The 20,448-nt window shown below is 36.1% G+C and overlaps 1 protein-coding gene and 1 pseudogene across 4 annotated transcripts in view; one reads left to right on the top strand and one right to left on the bottom strand.

The window, feature by feature from the left end:
• Positions 1-20,448, bottom strand: part of Usp34 (ubiquitin specific peptidase 34) — a 255,653-nt gene that overhangs the window by 131,984 nt on the left and 103,221 nt on the right. For all 4 annotated transcript variants that reach the window (XM_013514603.1, XM_005385744.2, XM_013514604.1 and 1 more), the window contains 4 exons: positions 20,173-20,268; positions 4,998-5,080; positions 2,244-2,398; positions 197-310 (listed from right to left, as the gene is read on the bottom strand). In XM_013514603.1, the coding sequence (XP_013370057.1) occupies positions 197-310; positions 2,244-2,398; positions 4,998-5,080; positions 20,173-20,268 (448 nt within the window). The remainder of the gene's footprint in view (positions 1-196; positions 311-2,243; positions 2,399-4,997; positions 5,081-20,172; positions 20,269-20,448) is intronic.
• LOC102023933 lies at positions 17,107-18,257 on the top strand (annotated as a pseudogene).

The raw sequence follows: 20,448 nt of genomic DNA, 5'->3' as shown, positions 1-20,448 counted from the left end.
GCGGGGGGGGGGCGTGTCACAAAATTTGCTATATAAAACTTTAAAAACCAAAGCATACAGCTTTTTAAAATTTAGACTGAAAGCATTTCAGTTAATAAATTCAGTGGTTAGTAGAAAGATAATCTGGTAATGTAATTTAAGAAACATGGAAAACTTGACAAGTTAGCCTAATAAAACAGTAAGTCTAGAGCCATACCTCAGAGTTGGAACCACCATCATAGGCACTGGTAGCCAATCGAGCCAAGTTACAGAGATGCTGAAACAGGTTTAAGCCAGTCATGCTAATGGTTTCAGGTTTTAGCTGGGGCATCTTCAGAAACAAATTTTAAAGCTACATTAGTGCGGTAAATTAACAGATTTTATTTTATTAAATAAACAACAAATTCAATTTTTCTAAAAACAGTATAGAAGGAAAAGTATCAGCTCATACTTTGTGATAAATTAAAAATTTAATTTATAGAACAATGAAAAATTCTATTCAAGCATAAATGAAACCTGCTGTGTTTCAATTTTCAGAATATACATGGAGTCAAATTAGAGGAAATGAATAAAAATATTTTGTCATCTGTTACACACCCTATATAATATATACATTTATGACATTGTATATGTAGCCGTATCTACAGTTTGTGTTAAAAGTCACAGCTTCAAATTTAAGTTTACTGAAGTTCTATCTGTAGTTTGGTCATGGGCCTACTAAGCAATGTAATTTGTATGTTGTAAAACAGTCATGGCTAATCTATGGCACACATGCCACAGTAGGCTGTTTGTTATCATTGAAAGCTCTAAAGGGTTCACCATCACTATTCTGAAACATTTATATACACAGGCCGATTCAACAACTATGGTGTGTATTTTAATTTTTAAAATGTGCTACAGCAAAAGAGACATTGCCATTAAGGCCCTTCAAAAGACTCCCTAATCCCCACATCAAACACACTTAGGACATTGTTCCTGGCACGTTCTGAAGCACTTCTTGCAGTCTTTTGTGTCTTTATGAGGTATGATCAAAAATATGCCGAATGCTGCTGCTGAGGGTTATCACCAAGACAAGGTTATAAAAACATTATGGTGAATCCTCATCCGTCTTACTTCACCAAACCTGGAGCCATAAAACTTCTGGCTCTTCCCAAAGTCAAAATGGCCATGAAAGGTAAATGTTTTGAATCCATTCAAGATATCAAAGCTGTCATAAGAGCACAACTAAAGACACTCATAAAAGAGTATTTCCACAACTGCTTCAAAAAGTGGCAAATACAATGGAATAAGTGTGTTCAAAATGAGGGAGAGTATCTGAGGGAGATTAATGGCAGTGTCTTATAATCTAATGACTTTTCAAAATTTAAATATTCATTGGATTTTGTGATCATACCTCATATACTCTACTACATAAAGAGTTCACAAAGAACTTTCACAATCTCTAAAATAATAAAAATGTAAGTCCACTGTCTTTTTTCCACTGATTTTCAAAATTCAAGTGGGAATAGCTGATTTTGGAAAATTATCACTTACACTAACTGTGGCATCTGGTGAGGGAGAATAAGAATTACATCTTTACTAACATGAAAATATGGTAACTGAAATGCCTTCCCAGAGAGCTACATCTGGAAACTGGCTTTTTTTGGGGCGGGGGGCGGGGGGCATCTTTTTGAGCCAGGGTCTTGCTATGCAGTTCAGGCTGGCCTTGAGCTCACTTTGTAGCCCAGGCTGCTCTCGAACTCACAACAATCCTCCTGCCTCAGCCTCCCGAGTGCTGGGATTACAGGCATGCACCACCACGCCCAGCAAACTGGCTATTTTTGCCCAAAAGACTGACAGAAACCACAAACATTTAAATAAGGAAGAGTCACAAGATACAGTCCTCACTTGTAGATTTGGGAACTGCCTCTGAAAACTGCAAAATATTATTAAGGATTCTTAAAAACAAATGTCCCCCAACCTACAGCTATAATTACTGTTGCCCTTATGACCTATTCTAATTATGGTTAATTTGAGAGCTTCATCTGAGGAACAGAACATATTTATCAATATAAACTTAGCAGTCACTTAGTTATAAATACTTGGAGCAAAATCTGACTGCCAAAAAGTATTATAAGGACTGACAAAACTAGTATATTACCTGATGTTTAAAAAGCTATGTCAAAAAGGAAAAAGACAGGAACAAAATATTACGCACTTCCTACGTCACAAGATAAAAATATAGAAAATCAATAAAAATACAAACTTTCAGGAAATCAAATTACCTTCTCCAGAAAGAGATGCTTGTAGGTTTCCATTCCCATGGCATGCTGATCTTTACTTCGAACTTGATTCAAAAACCAGTGAAGTGCATCATCGTAACACTCAGAATCTTCCACTAAACAATGCCATAAAATGTCGACTTGCTCTAAACTTAACCCTAGATAAAATCATAAATTGTGCATTGTAAAAAGTTACACATCTCTTTTTTTTCTGTTTCCCCCTTGAGACAAGAGCTAGCTATGTAGTATAGGCTAGCCTCAAACTTGCAATCCTTCTCCCTCAGTCTCCTGGATGCTGAGATACGTCTCTTAAATGAGTGTGTGTGTGTGTGTGTGTGTGTGTGTGTGTGTGTGTGTGTGTGTTTATGCATCCACACATAGTTTATCTATATAAAATATGTATGTAGTATTTGCTATCTCAATAACAATTCTGGTGCATTCCTGTTTAGAAAATTTTTAATCACAGTACACAATAATCACGGTTCTAACCATAAATATTACTCTAGCCAAAAATCTAAAGGAGACATCTTACAATATTTTAGAAAGAGTATTTAATAAGAAACTTCACATAACTTATGCTTTAAAAATGTAAATATAACCTACATACAATCACCTAAAAACATGTAACTTATAAAGTACTTCAGAAGAGTCAGCTAGTCTATTTTATCATTCTCCTTAAGAAATGAAAGTATCATTTTATTATAGTAAAAGTGATCTGGGGTGAGGATTTCCAAAAATTTGAGGAATTAGTTCTAAGATTTGACAATTACAAATAATGTGAATAACATTAGGCCAGTTTCCATACACAGGAGATAAACAATAATAAGCATTATTTCAAAAAACTGTAAGAGAAATCCTTAAGATAACCAAAGGAAAACTGCCTAAAACAGACAATAGTAAAATCAGAGGATACAATTAGCTTGGGAACCAGATTAATGAGATGAATTCCTGGTACAAAAAAAAAAAAAAAAAAAAAAAGATTTCTAACTATGACAGAAAAAAGGAATGAACTATTCAGAAGGAAAGAAAAGGAATTTAGGGACTAACAGGCATAAGGAGCTGTTACTGAAACAGTAAATATAAGATATGTGTTTTATATGTATATATGAAGATGAGTAGTAAGACAATCTAAAAGCCTAGAACAAAAATATCACAGGAGTTTCTAATTACTTACAGAGTTACAAGGCATAGGGTAATTTTCCAGAAGATGAAGGGACACAGTATAGGCTAGAATCACCACTAACTCTAATTTAAAAAGAACAAAATTCCAAATACAGAAAAATATCTCAAAACATATTCACCTGGTAACAATACTATCCCAAAAAGATTTATATCAGAAAAAAGTATTCTATTAATTTTTCTTTTTTGCGGGAGGGGGAACCAGGAATCAAACTCTCAGGACCTTGTAATTGCCAGGCAGGCGCTTATGCTACTGAGCTATATCCTCGGCCCCTCTATCAATTTTTCAAAGAATTAGCTATTAAACATTATATATTCTAAGAAGAATGTGTTCCCTTAGAAACCAACAGAAATAAAACCTCTAGTGTATAATTTAAATACATTAGATAATTAAAATGAGGGAAATAAATGAAAATAGGTTAAGTCTTCAAAATAGTATCTCAGGGTCAGGGATATAGCTCAATGACACAATGCCTGCCTGGCAAGCGTGAGGTTCGATTCTTAGTACCAAAAAACAAAGCAAAATAGTATCTCAGCTTATCACAATGAACTACACAGTAAAATAGAACTGTGTTCGTAACTGTAGAGCCATTAGATGTACAGGCACTAACAACCCTAGCCCTTTCTTTTCTCTTGAAACAAGGTCCCCAACCAAAATCACTTAGTGCTCTGGGCTCAGATTTGCAATCCTTCTCCCAGGGTCCGAGAGTGCTGGGATTATAGGGGTGTGTCACCATGCCCACCTCATTCTCTACTTTAAAAAGCAGAAAGATTTAACTATTAATGAAACTGAGTTTACAATGAAATAAAACTGGGACCTCCAAATGTCTCTATCATCTACGAACCTAAGTAATTAAGATTAGCCCTCACAATAAACAGTGGCTATTTCCAACCAAATTGTCAGCAAGTTTCTAAAACAAAAAGATGCCGTCACCCTAAAGTGGTATCTTCTTCTATTCAAAGTATTTTGTTCTTGAAGGGTCCCTTATCCATTGAGAAAGTGGCAATTTTGTAAGATGGAAGCAAAAATGAAAATGTTGAGAGCCATGCTCATCTTCCAAGTATTAGTAATAAGAGGATTGTGTTTGGAAATTTAGGAAACACAATGTGTGAAAAAGAAAATCTTTTCAATATTATAATAATAAAAGCCTGCAAGAAAACACTAAATGGCAATGTACTCCATGATCTTGGGCCAAAGATTTTTAAAGTATTATAATAAAAGATCTTATAGAAACAAAACCTTGCAATTTTTTTGGTCTTTTTTTTGAGACAGGGTCCCCCTATGCATGCAGCTGGCCTTGAGCTCACTTTGTAGCCCAGGCGGGTCTCAAACTCATGACAATCCTCCTAGGATTACAGGTGTGCACCACCTCACCCCGCTAATCTTGGAAATTTTTAATTAAAATATAAACATGAATATGAACTGACTTAATAAAATGTGTAAATGCTGATGTAATTTATAAATATACTGAGATTAATCACTGCAGAAATCTAAAGGTAGGAATACACTTAACTACACTCTTCTAAGAATCAATCACTATTCCACAGATTACAAAACATACGTATTAAAAATCTTACTGAAATGATCAGGTGATCCCAGAGTTGAAAATACACAAGTCAGGAACTGAAGTCGAACTTGAACTTCAGCACTATGACTGTACCTATTAAAAATAAAAATTAAACAGTTAACTTTGGTTATGCAAAAATGGTCATAAAGCCAACTGCTACATTTAAAATATATACTGCTTAACTCTAATAATCTCTATAACAAGTTACTTCCCTTTTTCTTTTAAATGTATTTTTTATTTTTTGGTAATGGGAATTGAACTCAGGACCTTCCACTTGCCAGGCAGGTGCTATGCCACTGAGCTATATCCCCAGCTAACAACTTTCTTTTTTTTTATTATTAATTTTTTTTTTATTTTTTGGTTTTTCTCGGGTACCAGGAACCGAACTCACGACCTTGCGCTTGCCAGGCAGGCGCTTTTGCCGCTGAGCTAAATCCCCAGCCCCAACAACTTTCAATTTAAGATGAAAGTACATAAAAACTCAACAGTAAAGCAAAAGAAATAATGTCATTTTAAAATCATATACAAAAATTGAACCAAATACTATCTTCTTTAAACCAGAAATATTACTACAGTCTTCATAAATCTAGTTCACAAAGAATATAGCTGATATAAAATTGGCATTTTGAATGTTACTTATATTCTAAACAATTATAATTCAAGTGGACAAAATTCAATGGTTACTATAAGAATTGATACAGAAGCTTAAGTAGATGAGTTTACATTAATTCTGAGGAAATTGAGTTGGTAGTCATTATCTGTAAAGGACTAACATTTTGAGACAGGTAGGTTAGTCTGTTCATGAAGAAATATAGCAGATGAACACAAAGAGGTAGACAACAGCCAAACTGTGGCCAGCCTGACTGCCAGAAAGAAGAATTTGGTACTGCTCTGGATAGAAAAAGAAGTCATTGAAGATTGCTGAGGGATAGGTTGGGGATGGGAATAACAGACAGGTCTGCATTTCAAGATTGTTTAAGTGGATCACTGAATTCAATATACTGAATGGTGTTTCTATGATATCAATATTCTAGTTTTAGTAAGTACCTGAGCACCCAAATTGATGAGACTGAACAAATCAGAAGTAACAAACACTGATCAGATCTGTGAGAAGATCTGTTAATGAAGACTGAACAAATCACAGATCAGAAGTCAGATTATGGATGAGTTTTTCAAACTTCTTTGCCAATGTAAGGCAACTCTGAATCACATCCTAGCTTGCCAAGGGCCAAAAGGCCTACTTACTTACTTATTTATTTATTTATTTATTTATTTTTGGAGACAGGGTCTCACTATGGAGTCCAGGTTGGCCTTGAACTCAGTATGTAGCCCAGGCTAGCCTTGAACTCATGGCCACCCTTTTGCCTCACCCTTTTAGCTGGGTGTGGTGGCACTGCAGGCATGTGCCACCATACCCAGCTAAAAGGGTCTCAAATTCAATTTCCTGAGCTGAGTGGTGGCACTCTGGGAGGCAGAAGGATTTTAAGTTCAACTCCTACTTGTATAATTTAGTGAGAACTTATCTCAAGATTAAAAATAAAAAGAGCTGGGGATACACAGAGCTCAAAAAGGTAGAACACCCCTGGGTTCAATCTATAGTAAGACCAAAAAAAAAAAAACAAAACCACACACACAAAAAAAACCCAGAAAATTCCTGTAACCTTCAAGTGCAAAATCCCCAAATTTCCCAAAAGGAACTGCAGAATGAGCTTCTCTAAAGTTATACTAGATTTACTAGTAAAGTTTTAACATTAAAGTTTTCTAACGATTAAGTTTACTTAATGTATTTTTGCTTTTCTTTAGTGTTTTATAGTAATGTTGACAAAGGAAAGATAAATTTTCACTAATGTCCTTTGTGAAAATGAAAATATGTGTAATATATGTGGAGAGGTGTTAAGGAAAGAAATGTAGTAAGTACTTCACAGCTTAAAATGCTATACAGATAAAAGTTAAGAACAGCTCTTAAGAATCTTCAAATAAAAAGCCAGATTTGGTAACAGAGGCCTTGAAGTGTAAGTTCACAAATGAGTACTTCTACCAAAGAGCTCTGTTGTTTTGGTTAACATACTCCTCTGAGAGTCTACAGGACATCAGTCCCAGATGTAAAAGAGAAACAAAGTGCTGTCCTTTACAGAATGTCTTTATAGTCTAAGTACTTCTTTCCCTAAACTTGCATCCCAGAGTAAGGGACTTAAAACTCTAGAAGGTATGTACTCAATCCCTTTGACCTCTCCTGTATAGGGTTCATAGTCTAGCCTTTGGGTCTACACTTCAAAAACTGCTGCCTGCTCCATCAGGAACCACTGGCAACTGGAAATAACCAGCCCAGAAGATATCCCAGGACTTCTTAAAGTTGATACCAACACTGAAAACTTCTCGGTGGGTTTATCCATGGCTTCTGACATCAGAAGAAATATAATAAATAGTCGCCTACAAAGGCATGAAACTTGAGGGACAGCCTAATGCCCCAATGTATTTGCATAGTACTGCCGACTGAATCCAGGGCCTATAGCACGTTAAACAAGCAGTCCACTACTGAGCTATATCTTCTGGACTTCTGATTTTGAAACAGGGTCTAACGTGCCCAGGTTCGTCTCAAATGTGCAGTCCTCCTTTTGCAATCTCCTGAATAGCTAGGATTACAAGTGTGCACCACCAAGCCTGGGTCAAACTAATGCTTTAAAAACAGTCAAACACTGCTTCAAGAGAAATAATCAAGGAAAGACACAGATTTTGAAAAATAGTTATAATTTTTATGGGGTTTTCACAGAATGCATCTACTAATGGAGGAAAATTACAAAATTACTTTGATAGGGTCAGAAAATAAAGTGCCTTTAAAAATCGTTGAACAATGAAATTGGAAATGTTAACTGAGTTTAGATCTTAAGATGGCGCAGAACAGTATGTAAAAGACACTGGTGTTTTATTTTTCACACAGGGTAGAATCTAAATAGGGTGCAAGTGCAAAATTCTTCTTTCATACCATGTACAGTTTCAGTAAGGAAACTACAATTTAGACAATTTACTATGTGTTAGATACAGTTTACTACATCATTTCATTCCTATGAAAATGCAGAAGATTTAAACTGGAATTTACTGGAAAAATAAATACTTGAAACAAGATAGAATAATACACTCATAATGCCCATTTCCTCTTAGTATTGTTTTTCTAATTTAACTGGGAGAAAGAATGAACCTGCAAGTAGGAGACTGATACAAAAAAACAGATCCAAAATTGATTATCAAAGCGAAAGCACTGCTAGGCTTGGTGGATTACATGCCTGTAATCCCAGCACTCCAGAGGCTGAGGCAGGAACTGCAGGTTTAGAGGCCAGCCTGAACTACACAGTGAAACCCTGTCTCACAAAAACAAAAATAACCACCACAAAAAAACATCAAATAAATGAAAAGCCAAATGCAGTACTTGTGGGATCAACCTGTGAATAGGCATGGAATATAATTGGTATTAAAACGGGTAGGTGCTGATGGAAATAAAACGTAGTACTTATGAATGTGAGTTCTAGAAACACTGGGTACAAAAAGCCTGGCTCCACTCTTTACAAATACAATGTGCGGCCTTGGGCAAGCGATAAATATCTCATTTGGAAAATGAAAGTGTCTACCTCAAATGACTTGTTCCTCATGTACCTTTAAGTAAAGTTAAAACTTTATATTGATTTTTTTTTTTTTTGGTAGAACTTAACTGGCAGATAGTCATTATCAAGGAACAGTTAAATCTTTGACTTGGACCATCAGTCTACATCACTGGTTATTTTTACCAACATCATCAAATCACCAGAAATTTTAAAAAAGTTCCCAGTCTCTTAATTTAACAGTTTTATGGGGATGGGGAGGATGGTGATATTCAGAAGGATGCACTAAAATCTGGGGGAAATGAGAGTTCATTTCTGGAGGTATGTAACTGTGCTCTGAAGTCTATGCCTTTGGAATACTTCTAAACAATCTGCCCAGTAATCACTTGTGTGATGGTTTCCTACATGGCAATTCTTCTCCGTAAGTACTAGGATTTTCTGTCTTATTCAGTGATACACTGGTATTGACAATGAAGTGATTTCTTTGACTTGGACGTAAGCCTACACCAATCAGTTCAACAGCATAAATTTGAATTATACATGCAGCTTCTTCAGAAGTTTTAAACACAGCTGTACCACTTCTGACTTCTTCCAAATCTTATCCTAAATCACTTATTCCAGTGACTTCAGTATCCAGAGAATGTTACACAATACACAATAAAATATTCATCATTTATACTACCAGTTTTTAAATCTGCCACATATGTATAAAATATGCTACTATTGGTATCCAATTATATAAAAGAGGAAAATGTTTTAAATTAACTATGTTAAATATATTACTGGAAGTACATATTTACAAATTTTGGACATAACATATATGATACCTCCCTAAAAAATTAACACAATGATGTGGATTTTGAAAAAACATTTAGTTTAAAAAAAAGTTTACTTTTGACTTCTAAGAATAACTTTCAATAAAACTCAATAGTGAAGGGGATTAAAAATGGCAGAGTAAAGACTGGCAACAAAATCAGCTTCTCTAGCACCTGGAATCAAGACACTGAGAAAATAACAACATGGTAAAGAACAAAAGAATAGATCTCTGGGAAATGGGATGAACAAGAAAACTAGAAACTAGACAGAAGGAGGAGAAACAAAGCAAAATGCAGAAAGGAACAAAGCAGTCTGGGAAGCTAACCATGGTCCCAGGAAGGGGAAATTGTCTTCATTAACAGAAGGCAACACTGGACCTCTCCACAAGGCCAGGGAGAAATAACAAACTGGGCTAGCAGTACTACCATGAAGAAAAGCCTACGGTATTTGTGAAATGCAAAAACAACACAGGGCTTTTTTTACTCTAAAAGCAACTCCTTCCACATAGCATACAGTTGGAGAAGAAACACAGGGCAGCACCAGCCTTACTTGAGACTACTGAATCAAAAGCTATTCTAAGGAGTTAACTGTTTAACACTGAGCTATAGGAGAACTACACTTCAGGGTTTCTTTACCCTACTACTATGACTAAGTGGGAAATGACAAAAAAAGACAGTTGCAGATGGGACACACGCTAGATACAAACACAGGAATCTTGTCCTCTGAGTTAAGAAGCCAAGGAAGGCATGTGTAGCTTTCAAAGGGGGCTAAGTCTAACAGTACTGATATTAAGTCTAGCAGATTGCTTGACATCCTCTCTACCCATCTGCATGCAACAAAGCTCAGTGGTCTGTTTGCTTTTCCCATCTGCCAATGAGATCAGGGATATGTCTCAGCTTGGACAATTGCCATACCCTAAAAGCCTAAGGTATACAGAAGAGAGGTCCCTCTCGAGTTCAGTAGGGTGAGGACAGCTCATAAACCCACAGGCCACAAAGCTGGCAGAAAAAGCCATGACTTGGGAAACACAGAGAGACATAAAAGCTGGGAACAGGTGGAGTGAATATAGCTTTAGGGCAGATAACACTGATAGAAAACACTCAGCAGGAAAGGCAGGGAAAGCTTCAGCAATCACAGAGGAGTGTGAAAAAAAAAAACAGGCCTTAGTGACTCAATCCTTCCCCTGTATCTGGTGGATTCTAATACAGCAGACCATGGCAAGAAACCTCTTACTCAAATACTTTTATTTTGGTTGTCTTTTTGTTCATTAAGTTTTTGATGGTTTCGATTTTTTTCCTTCTTGTTCTTTTTTTGCTTTCTGTATTTTGTCCTTCTTTTTCTTATTTGTTCTTTTCTGTTAATTTTATCTATTAATTTTCTTTTACTCCACATAGTATGTTTTGTTTTATTTTTGCCTCTTGCTCATCATCCTTTTCTTTTTTTTTTTTTTGGTCTATTTGAGACAGGGTCTCACTATGCAGTTCAGGCTAGTCTTGAACTCCTTTTGTAGTCCAGGCTGGCCTTGAACTCGCAACAATCCTCCTGCCTCAGCCTCCTGAGTGCTGGGATTACAGGTGTGTACGACCACACCTGGCTTCATCATCCTTTTCTTTACAGCAAGTCCCTGACTTAAGAATGAGCTGCATTCCAGAACTGTTCCTAAGTTGCACGCATTTGTAAGCCAACAAAGTAAGTCTTATATAGTACACCTGTGAAAGTTCACAACTTGAATGTTCGTAAGTCTGGCACTTACTGTATTTTTCAAATTTTACTTTTCATTTTCCCCTTCCCCAGCCCTCTATCACGTTTTACTATTAAACTTTACTAATCACTAGCTATTTAGTTAACTCTATGCTAATACTATTGAATTCTTTTCTATTAAAGATGGTATAGTTAGGGCATTTAGCAGATATTTTATTGTATGTCAATATCTGGTTTCTCTTTGTATCTATACCACTTTTCTCCAAAACTAAGACCTACCTGGAAAATAATCAGCCTTGCAAATTAGAGCTCAAAAATACCCATTCTAATCAGCCTACCCTTGTCTAACCTGCCTTACATAGAGAATAGCTCCCAAGCAGGAGAAAAGACACCAAACAGAAATCCAGGAGATTAAAAATTCTATTGAATATATGGGCAGCAGAAGTGATCAATGTGAAAACTGTCAGAACTAGAAGACAGGCTGATATACTTGACTCAGAATACCCTAAAAACAGTAAAAGAACATGGAGAATGGATTCAACATTTGTTAGATGATAAAAGAAGATTTACCTGAGATGAACTGAAATTAGTGAAAAATTACAAAACAACATGAATGGCAAAAATAAAAACTATTTACAGAAATAGTAAGAGAAAACTTCTCAAGAATGGGAAAAGAATATAAAATATAGGTAGTAAGGCATATAAAAACCCAAATAGCCATGATTTTTTGTTTTTGTTTTTTGGTTTTTTTTTCCGGTACAGGGAATTGAACTCATGACCTTGTACTTGCCAGGCAGGCGCTGTGCCACTGAGCTAAATCCCCAGCCCCTAGCCAGGATTTTAAAAAAATTTCTCTATCACATATCATAAGCCCAGAAAATGAACATAAAGACAAAATCTTAAAAAGCTGTTGGAGCCTGGCATGGTGGCACACACCTGTAATCCCTGCATTTAGGAGGCTGAGTCAGGAGGATTGCTGTGAGTTTGAGGTCACCCTGGGCTACATGTGAACTCAAGGCCAGCCTGAACTATATGGCAAGATCCTATCTCAAAAAAAAAGGGAAAAAGTTGTTGGAAAAAAACCACAAATCACTTATAAAGGTAAATCCATCTGAATTACAACAGATTTCACAACACAGACACTGAAGACCAGGATCACTTGGAATGAAGTGCTACAATCCCCAACAGAAAACTACTTCCAAACCAGATTAATATATCCTGCAAAATTATCTTCCAAAACTGATGGAGAGGGCTGGGGATATAGCTCAGAGGCACAGCACCTGCCTGGCAAGCACAAGGTCATGAGTTTGATTCCCGGTACCAAAAACAAAAACAAAATGATGGAGAAATAAGGTCTTTTCATGACAAAGAGTACCATAACAAACTTATGACCATCAAGCCATTACTCAAAAACAATTCTCAAGAATATCCTAGAAAGAGACAATGAAGCCAACAATACGAAAGAGTCTACAACAATGAATGCACCAAGTAGGGCAACCAATTAAGTAGAAAGGAAAAAAAGGTGGGGGACTACAACACAAAAATAACATGACAAGATTATGTCAATGCCTTCAGTAATAACTTTCAATGTAAATGGTCTCAACTCCCCAATCAAAAAGCAAAGATTGGCAGATTAGATCAAAAACACCAAGCCTAGACGGGTGTGGTGGCACACGCCTGTAATCCCAGCACTTGAGATGCTGAGGCAGGAGGACTGTTTTGAGTTTGAGACCAGCCTGGGCTCTAGAGTGAGTTCAAGACCAGCGTGAACTGCACAGCAAGACCCTGTCTCAAAAGGAAAAAAATATACCAAGCCAAACCATATGCTGTGTACAAGAAACACATTTAATCCAGAAAGAAATTTACAGATTAAAAATCAACGGATGGAAAACAATATCTGATACATTAGGAAGCCGAAAACAAGCAGTAGCTACCCTATTTTCAAATAAAGTAGATTTCAAGCCAAAACTGACCAGAAAAAGCAAAGCTGGTCACTACACATTTCCTAAGGGAACAATTCAACAGGAAGCAGTAAGAATTATAAATACCAGTCAGGATCATGACACACGCCTGTAATCCCAACACTCCCAATGTTTGAGGCAAAAGGATCGTTACTAAATTCAAGGCCAGGCTGGGCTACATACTGAGTTCAAGGCCAGCCTGGACTACATAGCAAGACTTTGTCTCAAAAAACAACAACAAAAGGATATAGATACACTGAACACTGGCACAGTGAACTTCATAAAACAAACACTACTGGACGTAAAAGATCCAATAAACACTGACACACAATGGGGGAACTCAATATCACACAATCACAGACAGACAAACCAGACCAAAGTAAATAAATAAATTTATTAATGACAAAAAAAAAAAAAAATCAACAAAAATTCAACTGAAATCACGTTCAAACAAGCACTTACTAGATACATAGTGTACCACCCAATAACAGAATACACATTCTTCTGAGCAACACAAGGAATTTTCTCCAAAATAAACCACATACTAGCCCATTAAGCACAGTTGAATACAAGAGAAATGAAATTATGCTATTCACATTGTCAGATCATACTGCAATATAACTAGAAATCAATGGCAGAAGAAATTACAGATTATGCAGACACATGAAGATTAAACAATACACTCTTGAATAATCAATGGATCATAGAAGAAATCAAGGAAAAAATCAGTTCCAAGAAGTAAATGATAATACCAGTACAATATACAACCTATGGGACACAATGAAAGTACTAAGATGGAAGCCAGTAGCTGTGAATGCCCACATCAGAAAAATACAGCAAGCCCCAATAAATAACCTAAGGTCCTAAAAAACAAGAACAATCCAAATCCAAAGCTAGTACAAGCAATGACGTAAAGATCAGAGCAGAAACACTAAAAAAAAAAAAAAAAAATTACGAAAAAAAAATCAGTGAATTAAAACAGCTGGTTCTTCAAAAGAATATAAACAAAATAGACAAACCCTTTAACTAATTGTATCAAAAAAGGAAAAACACATATCTAAGCAATTAGAAATGAAAAAAATGAAGTCACAACAGACAGCACCAAAATCCTGATGATTACTAGTAATTACTTCAAAAACCTATACTCAATTTCCTACCATTTTGTCTGTAATTTGCTAAGTCCCCTCTATTATTATGTTATCCTTCTTTTATTCTTTAAAATAAAAATTTAAAAAAAAAAACAACCTATACTCCAATAAATTAAAGACTCCAGAAGAAACGGACAGATTCTTAGATATACAGGAATTAACCAAAACTGAACCAAATAAACATAAAAACCCCAAATACTGTAGACTGATAACAGGCAATAAAATTGAAACAGTAATACTGCACCAACTATGTAAGGCCCAGTACCAAACAGATTCATGACTGAATTCTACAGAATTTCAAGAAAGATCTAATGCCAATATTCTTCAAACTCTTTAACATGCTCCCACTGACTTTAAGTACTGGTAGTACCTACATAACTATCCTATTGACATGACAGTTCCACTGTCTTGTAGCACTGTTGGTACAAATGGATCTCATCATTTTTATTAGTCTTTCTACTAATAAAATTAATATAAAGTCTACAAATGGACCGAATCTAGTTACTTGCTTGAATTTCAATAGTTACTGCTCAAGTATAAATATTAATACTATTCACAACAATTTGAAAACCGCTATAATAATCTTCAAATTTATTTCATTAAATTAAAAGAATTTTTATACCCATAAATAGTTTATCAATAATTCTCTAAATTTTAACATGGAAGTCTTACAAGTACTCCATTGCTGGTATATATAATATACAGCTGCTATACTACAAATTAGCTATATTACAACTTTTTAATACCATTTTAATGTTTTCCTTAAGGAACTATAATAAGATGACCTCTAGTCTGCTAAATCATTGCCTCTCTTTGCATTACTGTAATCAAAGACTCCCTGAGAAGAGGTACAAGCTGCCTGGTGATACCCCTAGTGGTTCAAACTAGCAAAACCAACTGAATTCAAGTAAGAACTGTCCAGCGGCAAGACATGAATTTTGGCCCATCATAAACATGTTAATGAAACGAAAAGTGGCGGAGTACTGCCAAAGTCATTCTTGTAAGCTAGTATTAACCTGATTCCAAAACTAGGTAAGGACTCAACTCAAACAGAAAACTGCAGGCCAGTCTCTTTATTGAACACAGAGCAAAAACTTCTAAATAAAATCCTGACAAATAAAAGGCAACAAATCATTAAAAAGATCACACATCATGACCAAGTAGGCTTCATCCCAGGGATGCAGGTTGGTTCAACATATGTAAATCTATAAATATAATCTACTGCCTAAACGGAAGCAAGAAAAAAAAAATCATAGTTATTTCAATAGACATAAAAAAAGGCTTTAACAAAATTTAACATCCATTCATGATAAAAAACCTTGAAGAAAATAGGTATAGGAGGACCTTTTATCTCAATCTGATAAAAAGCCATTTGTTACAAACCCAATGCCATCATCATACTAAATGAGGAAAAACTGAAAGCTTTTTCTCTGAAATCAGGAACAAGACAAGTGTCTTAGTTACTTTTCTCATTGCTGAGACAAAATACCTGACAACCAAAGTTAAAAGGAGAAATGGTTTATTTCAGCTCACAAAACCTGAAGAGGTTTTTACTCCATAGGTGGCTGGCTCCAAGGCAGGGAGGCATAGCAGAGGGGTACTGCAGAAAAGAAACAGTCCATGGAATAGCAGGCAGATGGTAGTGAAGTAACTAACAGCAGTAACAGAAGCAGCAGTGAACCAAGCCTTCCTTTAGCTTTTACGCCATCCAAACTACAAACCTTTTGGGTGGTGCCACCTATACTCAGGGCAACCTTTCCATTACCCATACCCAAATCTATGCTATTCCAATCAGTAGAATAATTTAGTAGCACACAGTCTTAATTTCAGTATCACACATTCTAGATCCAGCCAGCTCTAAAAAACCCCATCTATGACTGCATAAGGTTTTTGAGGAACATCTATATACAAACCATAACAAGAAGGTTGTCCACTATTACTACTCCTGTTCAATATACTATAGGACTTGAAACTTAAGCCAGAACAATCAGGCAAGAGAAAGAAATAGAACAGGGGCCAGGGATATAGCTCAGCAGCACAGCACCTGCCTGGTAAGTGCAAGGTCCTGAGTTCAATTCCCGGTTCCCCCTCCACCGCCAAAAAAGAAAATGGATACATATCGGAAAGGAAACAGTCAAAGTTTCCTTATTTCTAGACAACATGATACTTTCCATGTAACACGTAAAAAACTTAACCAAAAGACTCCTAGAACTAATAAATGCATCAAGATAAGATACAAAAATCAACACACAGAAATCAATAGCATTCCTGCATACCAATAATAAACCCACTGACAAGGAAATTAGAAAAACAATGCCATTCATAGTGGCTTTAAGAAAAATTACATCCTTAGAAATCAACCTAACAAAGGTATCAAAAGATCTCTATAACAAAATCTATAGTACTCTGAAAAAGATCAAAGAGAACATCAGAAAAGTGGAAATATGTACCTTGCTCCCAGACAAGCAGAACCAACATTGTCAAAATGGCCTTATTACCAAACTGATAAATAAGACTTAATGCAATGCCAATCAAAATATTAAAAGAAGTCCTCACAGAACTAGACAAAACAATCCTAAAATTCATACGGAATCAGAAGTGGTCCAGAATAGCAAAAGCAATGTTAGGCAACAAGAACAGGAGGCATTATAATCTTAGATTTCAGGTTTATATTAGAAAGCTACACTGAAAGAAACAACATGGTACTGGCACAAAAACAGGTATGTGAATAAATGGAAAAGGATAGAGGATGCAGAACAACCCCAGGCATATTCAGCCATCTGGTTTTTGACAAGGGTGCCAAAAACACAGTGGAAAAAAGACAGCCTCTTTAACCAATGATACTGGGAAAACCAGCTATACACATGCAGATAACTGAATCAAAACCTTTATCTCTCAGTAGTTACTAAACTAAAATAAAAATGGAGTGCTCGCTCCCCTAAGGCCATGGACTGTGCCAGCACCTGGGCCAAGCTCTGGGCTCCAGCTAGCACAAAGGGATAGGTTGGAGATGGCGGCAGCCGAGGCGGTATCACTGGAGCCCGCAGCTTCAGAGCAGCCAGTGGAGCTGCTGGCCCCAGTTCGTGCAAGCATCCAGTGGCAGGGGCAGCGGGCGCTGATGCTGCACCAGGCCCAGCTAGCAGCACAGCCCTACCTATCTACGGCGGCTGTGGCTACTGGAGGACAAATGTAGAAGCAGCCCCCAAAATAACTGACAAAGGAGGGGACTTTATTTTGGAAGAAGAAGAACATAAAATTGGAAACATTGTTCATCAACCAGGACCTGTTATGGAATCTGATTATACAATATGTGAAGATTGTGGGAAAGAATTTCTGGATTGCTCTCATACGAATCACTTTGATTTGGCAACTTGTGATAACTGCAGAGATCCTGATGAGAAACATAAGCTTACTACCAAAACAGAAGCAAAGCAAGAATACCTTCTAAAAGATTGTAATTTAGAAAAAAAGAGAACCAGCTCTTAAGTTTATTGTGAAGAAGAATCCTCATCATTCACAGTGGGGAGATATGAAACACTACTTAAAACTACAGATTGTGAAATAGTCTCTGGAAGTTTGGGGTAGCCAGGAAGCACTAGAAAAACCAAAGGAAGTGAGGCAAGAAAACCGAGAAAAAACGAAACAGAAGAAGTTTGATAACAAAGTAAAAGAGGTTGGTGGATGCTCCTGTCCTGACTAGGCCACAGAGGGCTGTGAGGGGAGTAGACACTAGAGATTAAAAACAAGGAGCTGACTGTGCAGTTTGCTCAGAAGACTCAGAACAGAGAGGAACAGAGCAAGTCTAAAGGTTTTTTAGTTGAAAAAAATTGGAACCTGGTTCCCCTTGGTCTTCTGATTTTGATCCACAAAGAAGCTGACGAAGTTTACTTCTTTATGGGAAGAATTGCGACAAGTGGTAAGCAGCAGTGTGTGGAAAAGAGAAATGACTGCTCATCAACATGAATATGGGCCAGAGGAAAACTTAGAAGACGACATGTACCGAAAGACTTGTACTGTGTGCGGCCATGAGTTGACATAGGAAAAAATGTGATTTTTTAGTTCAGTCAATTTTGAAACAGATTTTTATATTTAAATAAAAGAAATTTAGATTAGCCCTGTTCAAAATCTACCACAATGTAAGTAATGCTTCAGTAGTAATTGTGGATATGGCTCAAGAGCAAATTTCTGTTGCAGTCCAGTTGGCCTGGTTAGACGGAATGTCAGGACTCTGGGAGCTGAATGGAAGGTAGATTCAAAAGTAGGAAAGCTACAAATTAAGGAGTAAGTGACCAAAATAAATCCCAGGCTGGGGAAGGAGGAAGAGCTTTCAATAAAGGTCAAAGTTGACTGAACTGGACTCAATCAAAGAAACAAACAGGATGGCGATACATCACTACGTCAGCCTGGTAAGATTTTTAGGGACTACTTTGATCATCAAGACAGGAGGCAGTGAGGAGTTCTTGCTGGAAAATCTCCTGACGTATAGGAAGAATAAACAGTGAACTTTAGGAAATAAATAAATAAAAATCTTTAACAATGAATCAAAGATCTAAATGTAAAAACATAAAACATCTGCTGAAAGATAAAATAGGTAATAGTCTTGAAGACAGGTATAGGCAAGGACTTTCGGAACAGAATCCCAGCTGCATAAGAAGTAACGTCAAGAATCAATAAATTGGATGATACGAAGTAAAAAGCTTCTGCACAGCAAAGGAAATAACCAATTTAGTGAAGAGACAACCTACAGAATGGGAAAAACACTTTTGGCAGCTACTCCTCAGAAGACTAACATCGGCAATATGTAAAGAACTCAAACAAATTAAACATCCCCAAATAAAAAATCCAATGAAACAATGGAAATAAATACACGTGTGAAAATGAGTACATATAGAAACATTTGTAGCCATTAGAGAAATGCCAACTAAAAACATTCCTTAGACTTCCTCTTACTCCAAAATCCAAAAGCACAGCTATCATCAAGAAATCACACAGTGACACATACGGACAAAGTTGCAGGGGTGGGGAGGGAACCCTTCTACATTGTCTGTGGAAAAGTAAACCAGTACAAATCATAATGGAGATCAGTATGGAGATTTCTCAAAAAACTAAAATAGGAATTCCACTCAACTGAGCTATCCTCTTCAAGGTATCTTCCTGAAAGATTTAAAAACAACGTATTACAATGATACAGGCATACGCATGTTTACAACAGCACAACTCATAACAGCTAAATCTTGGAAGCAGTCTACATACCCATCGACAGATTAATCAATAAAGAAAATGTGGTATGTATACACAATGGAGTACTATTCTGCTGTAACAAAGGACAAACTGAGTCATTTGTAGGAAAATGGATGCACCTTGAGACCATAATGCTAAGTGAAGTAAATCAGACACACTAGCTTAAATATAGCATCATTTCTCTTATATAAGAAATCCAAACAATAAGTAAACTGAAAAAGAAAATAAAAGATCATCAGAAACGGAGAGATAGATCTTTTGAAAATGAAAAGCGGACAAGAGATGGAGCGAAGGGGGGGGACTGTAAAAAATATTGAGATGGGTTATGTACCTGTACCAACTCCTCACAATTAATATAATCATTATGTACTGCAACCATACTAATGAAAAACTTTTTGGTTAATTAAAAAGTTACATAAGTTACTTTCACTAAAAATTCTAAGAGTAATATAAAAATCTTTCAAGCAAAAAACATTCTACTAGTCTTTGTTTCTTTTACAATTTTTATTTTTTTGGTACAGGTAATTGAACTCAAAACCTTGTGCTTGCCAGGCAGGTGCTTGTGCCACTGAGCTATATCTCTGGCTTTCTCTTACAATTTTATACAAATAAAATTTGCTGTTATGTCTATTTATTATATAAAAAGTAGGAATGCTGCAATATTATTTTTCAGAGGAAAGGCAATGCACACATAAATATATTTACCACAGCCAAGAGGTACTTACAGTGCATGTTTCTGTCTTCCTTCTCTTACAGTTTGAATGTAGTATACCAAATTATCAAAGAAAAGCTTCATCATGTTCAGTTCTTTTTCTGCCCACCTGATCCAATAAAAGAAAAAAATCTTTAAAAAGGCAAAGTAAGAGAATAAAACAAAATATATGCTTGGACAAAACTTACCTAAAAACCTTTCAATGTAAAGATTTTAAATCATTAAAATTTGTAAGTTTTAATTCAAATTTGAATAGAGGAAAGACATAAAGCAATGCTCTTTAATTTCT

This window comes from Chinchilla lanigera, unplaced genomic scaffold (genome assembly GCF_000276665.1).
Source record: "Chinchilla lanigera isolate Chin_1 unplaced genomic scaffold, ChiLan1.0 scaffold00023, whole genome shotgun sequence".
NCBI lineage: Eukaryota > Metazoa > Chordata > Mammalia > Rodentia > Chinchillidae > Chinchilla > Chinchilla lanigera.
The sequence above is the reverse complement of the archived record's forward strand: the minus strand, read 5'-3'. Positions and strand labels throughout refer to the sequence as shown.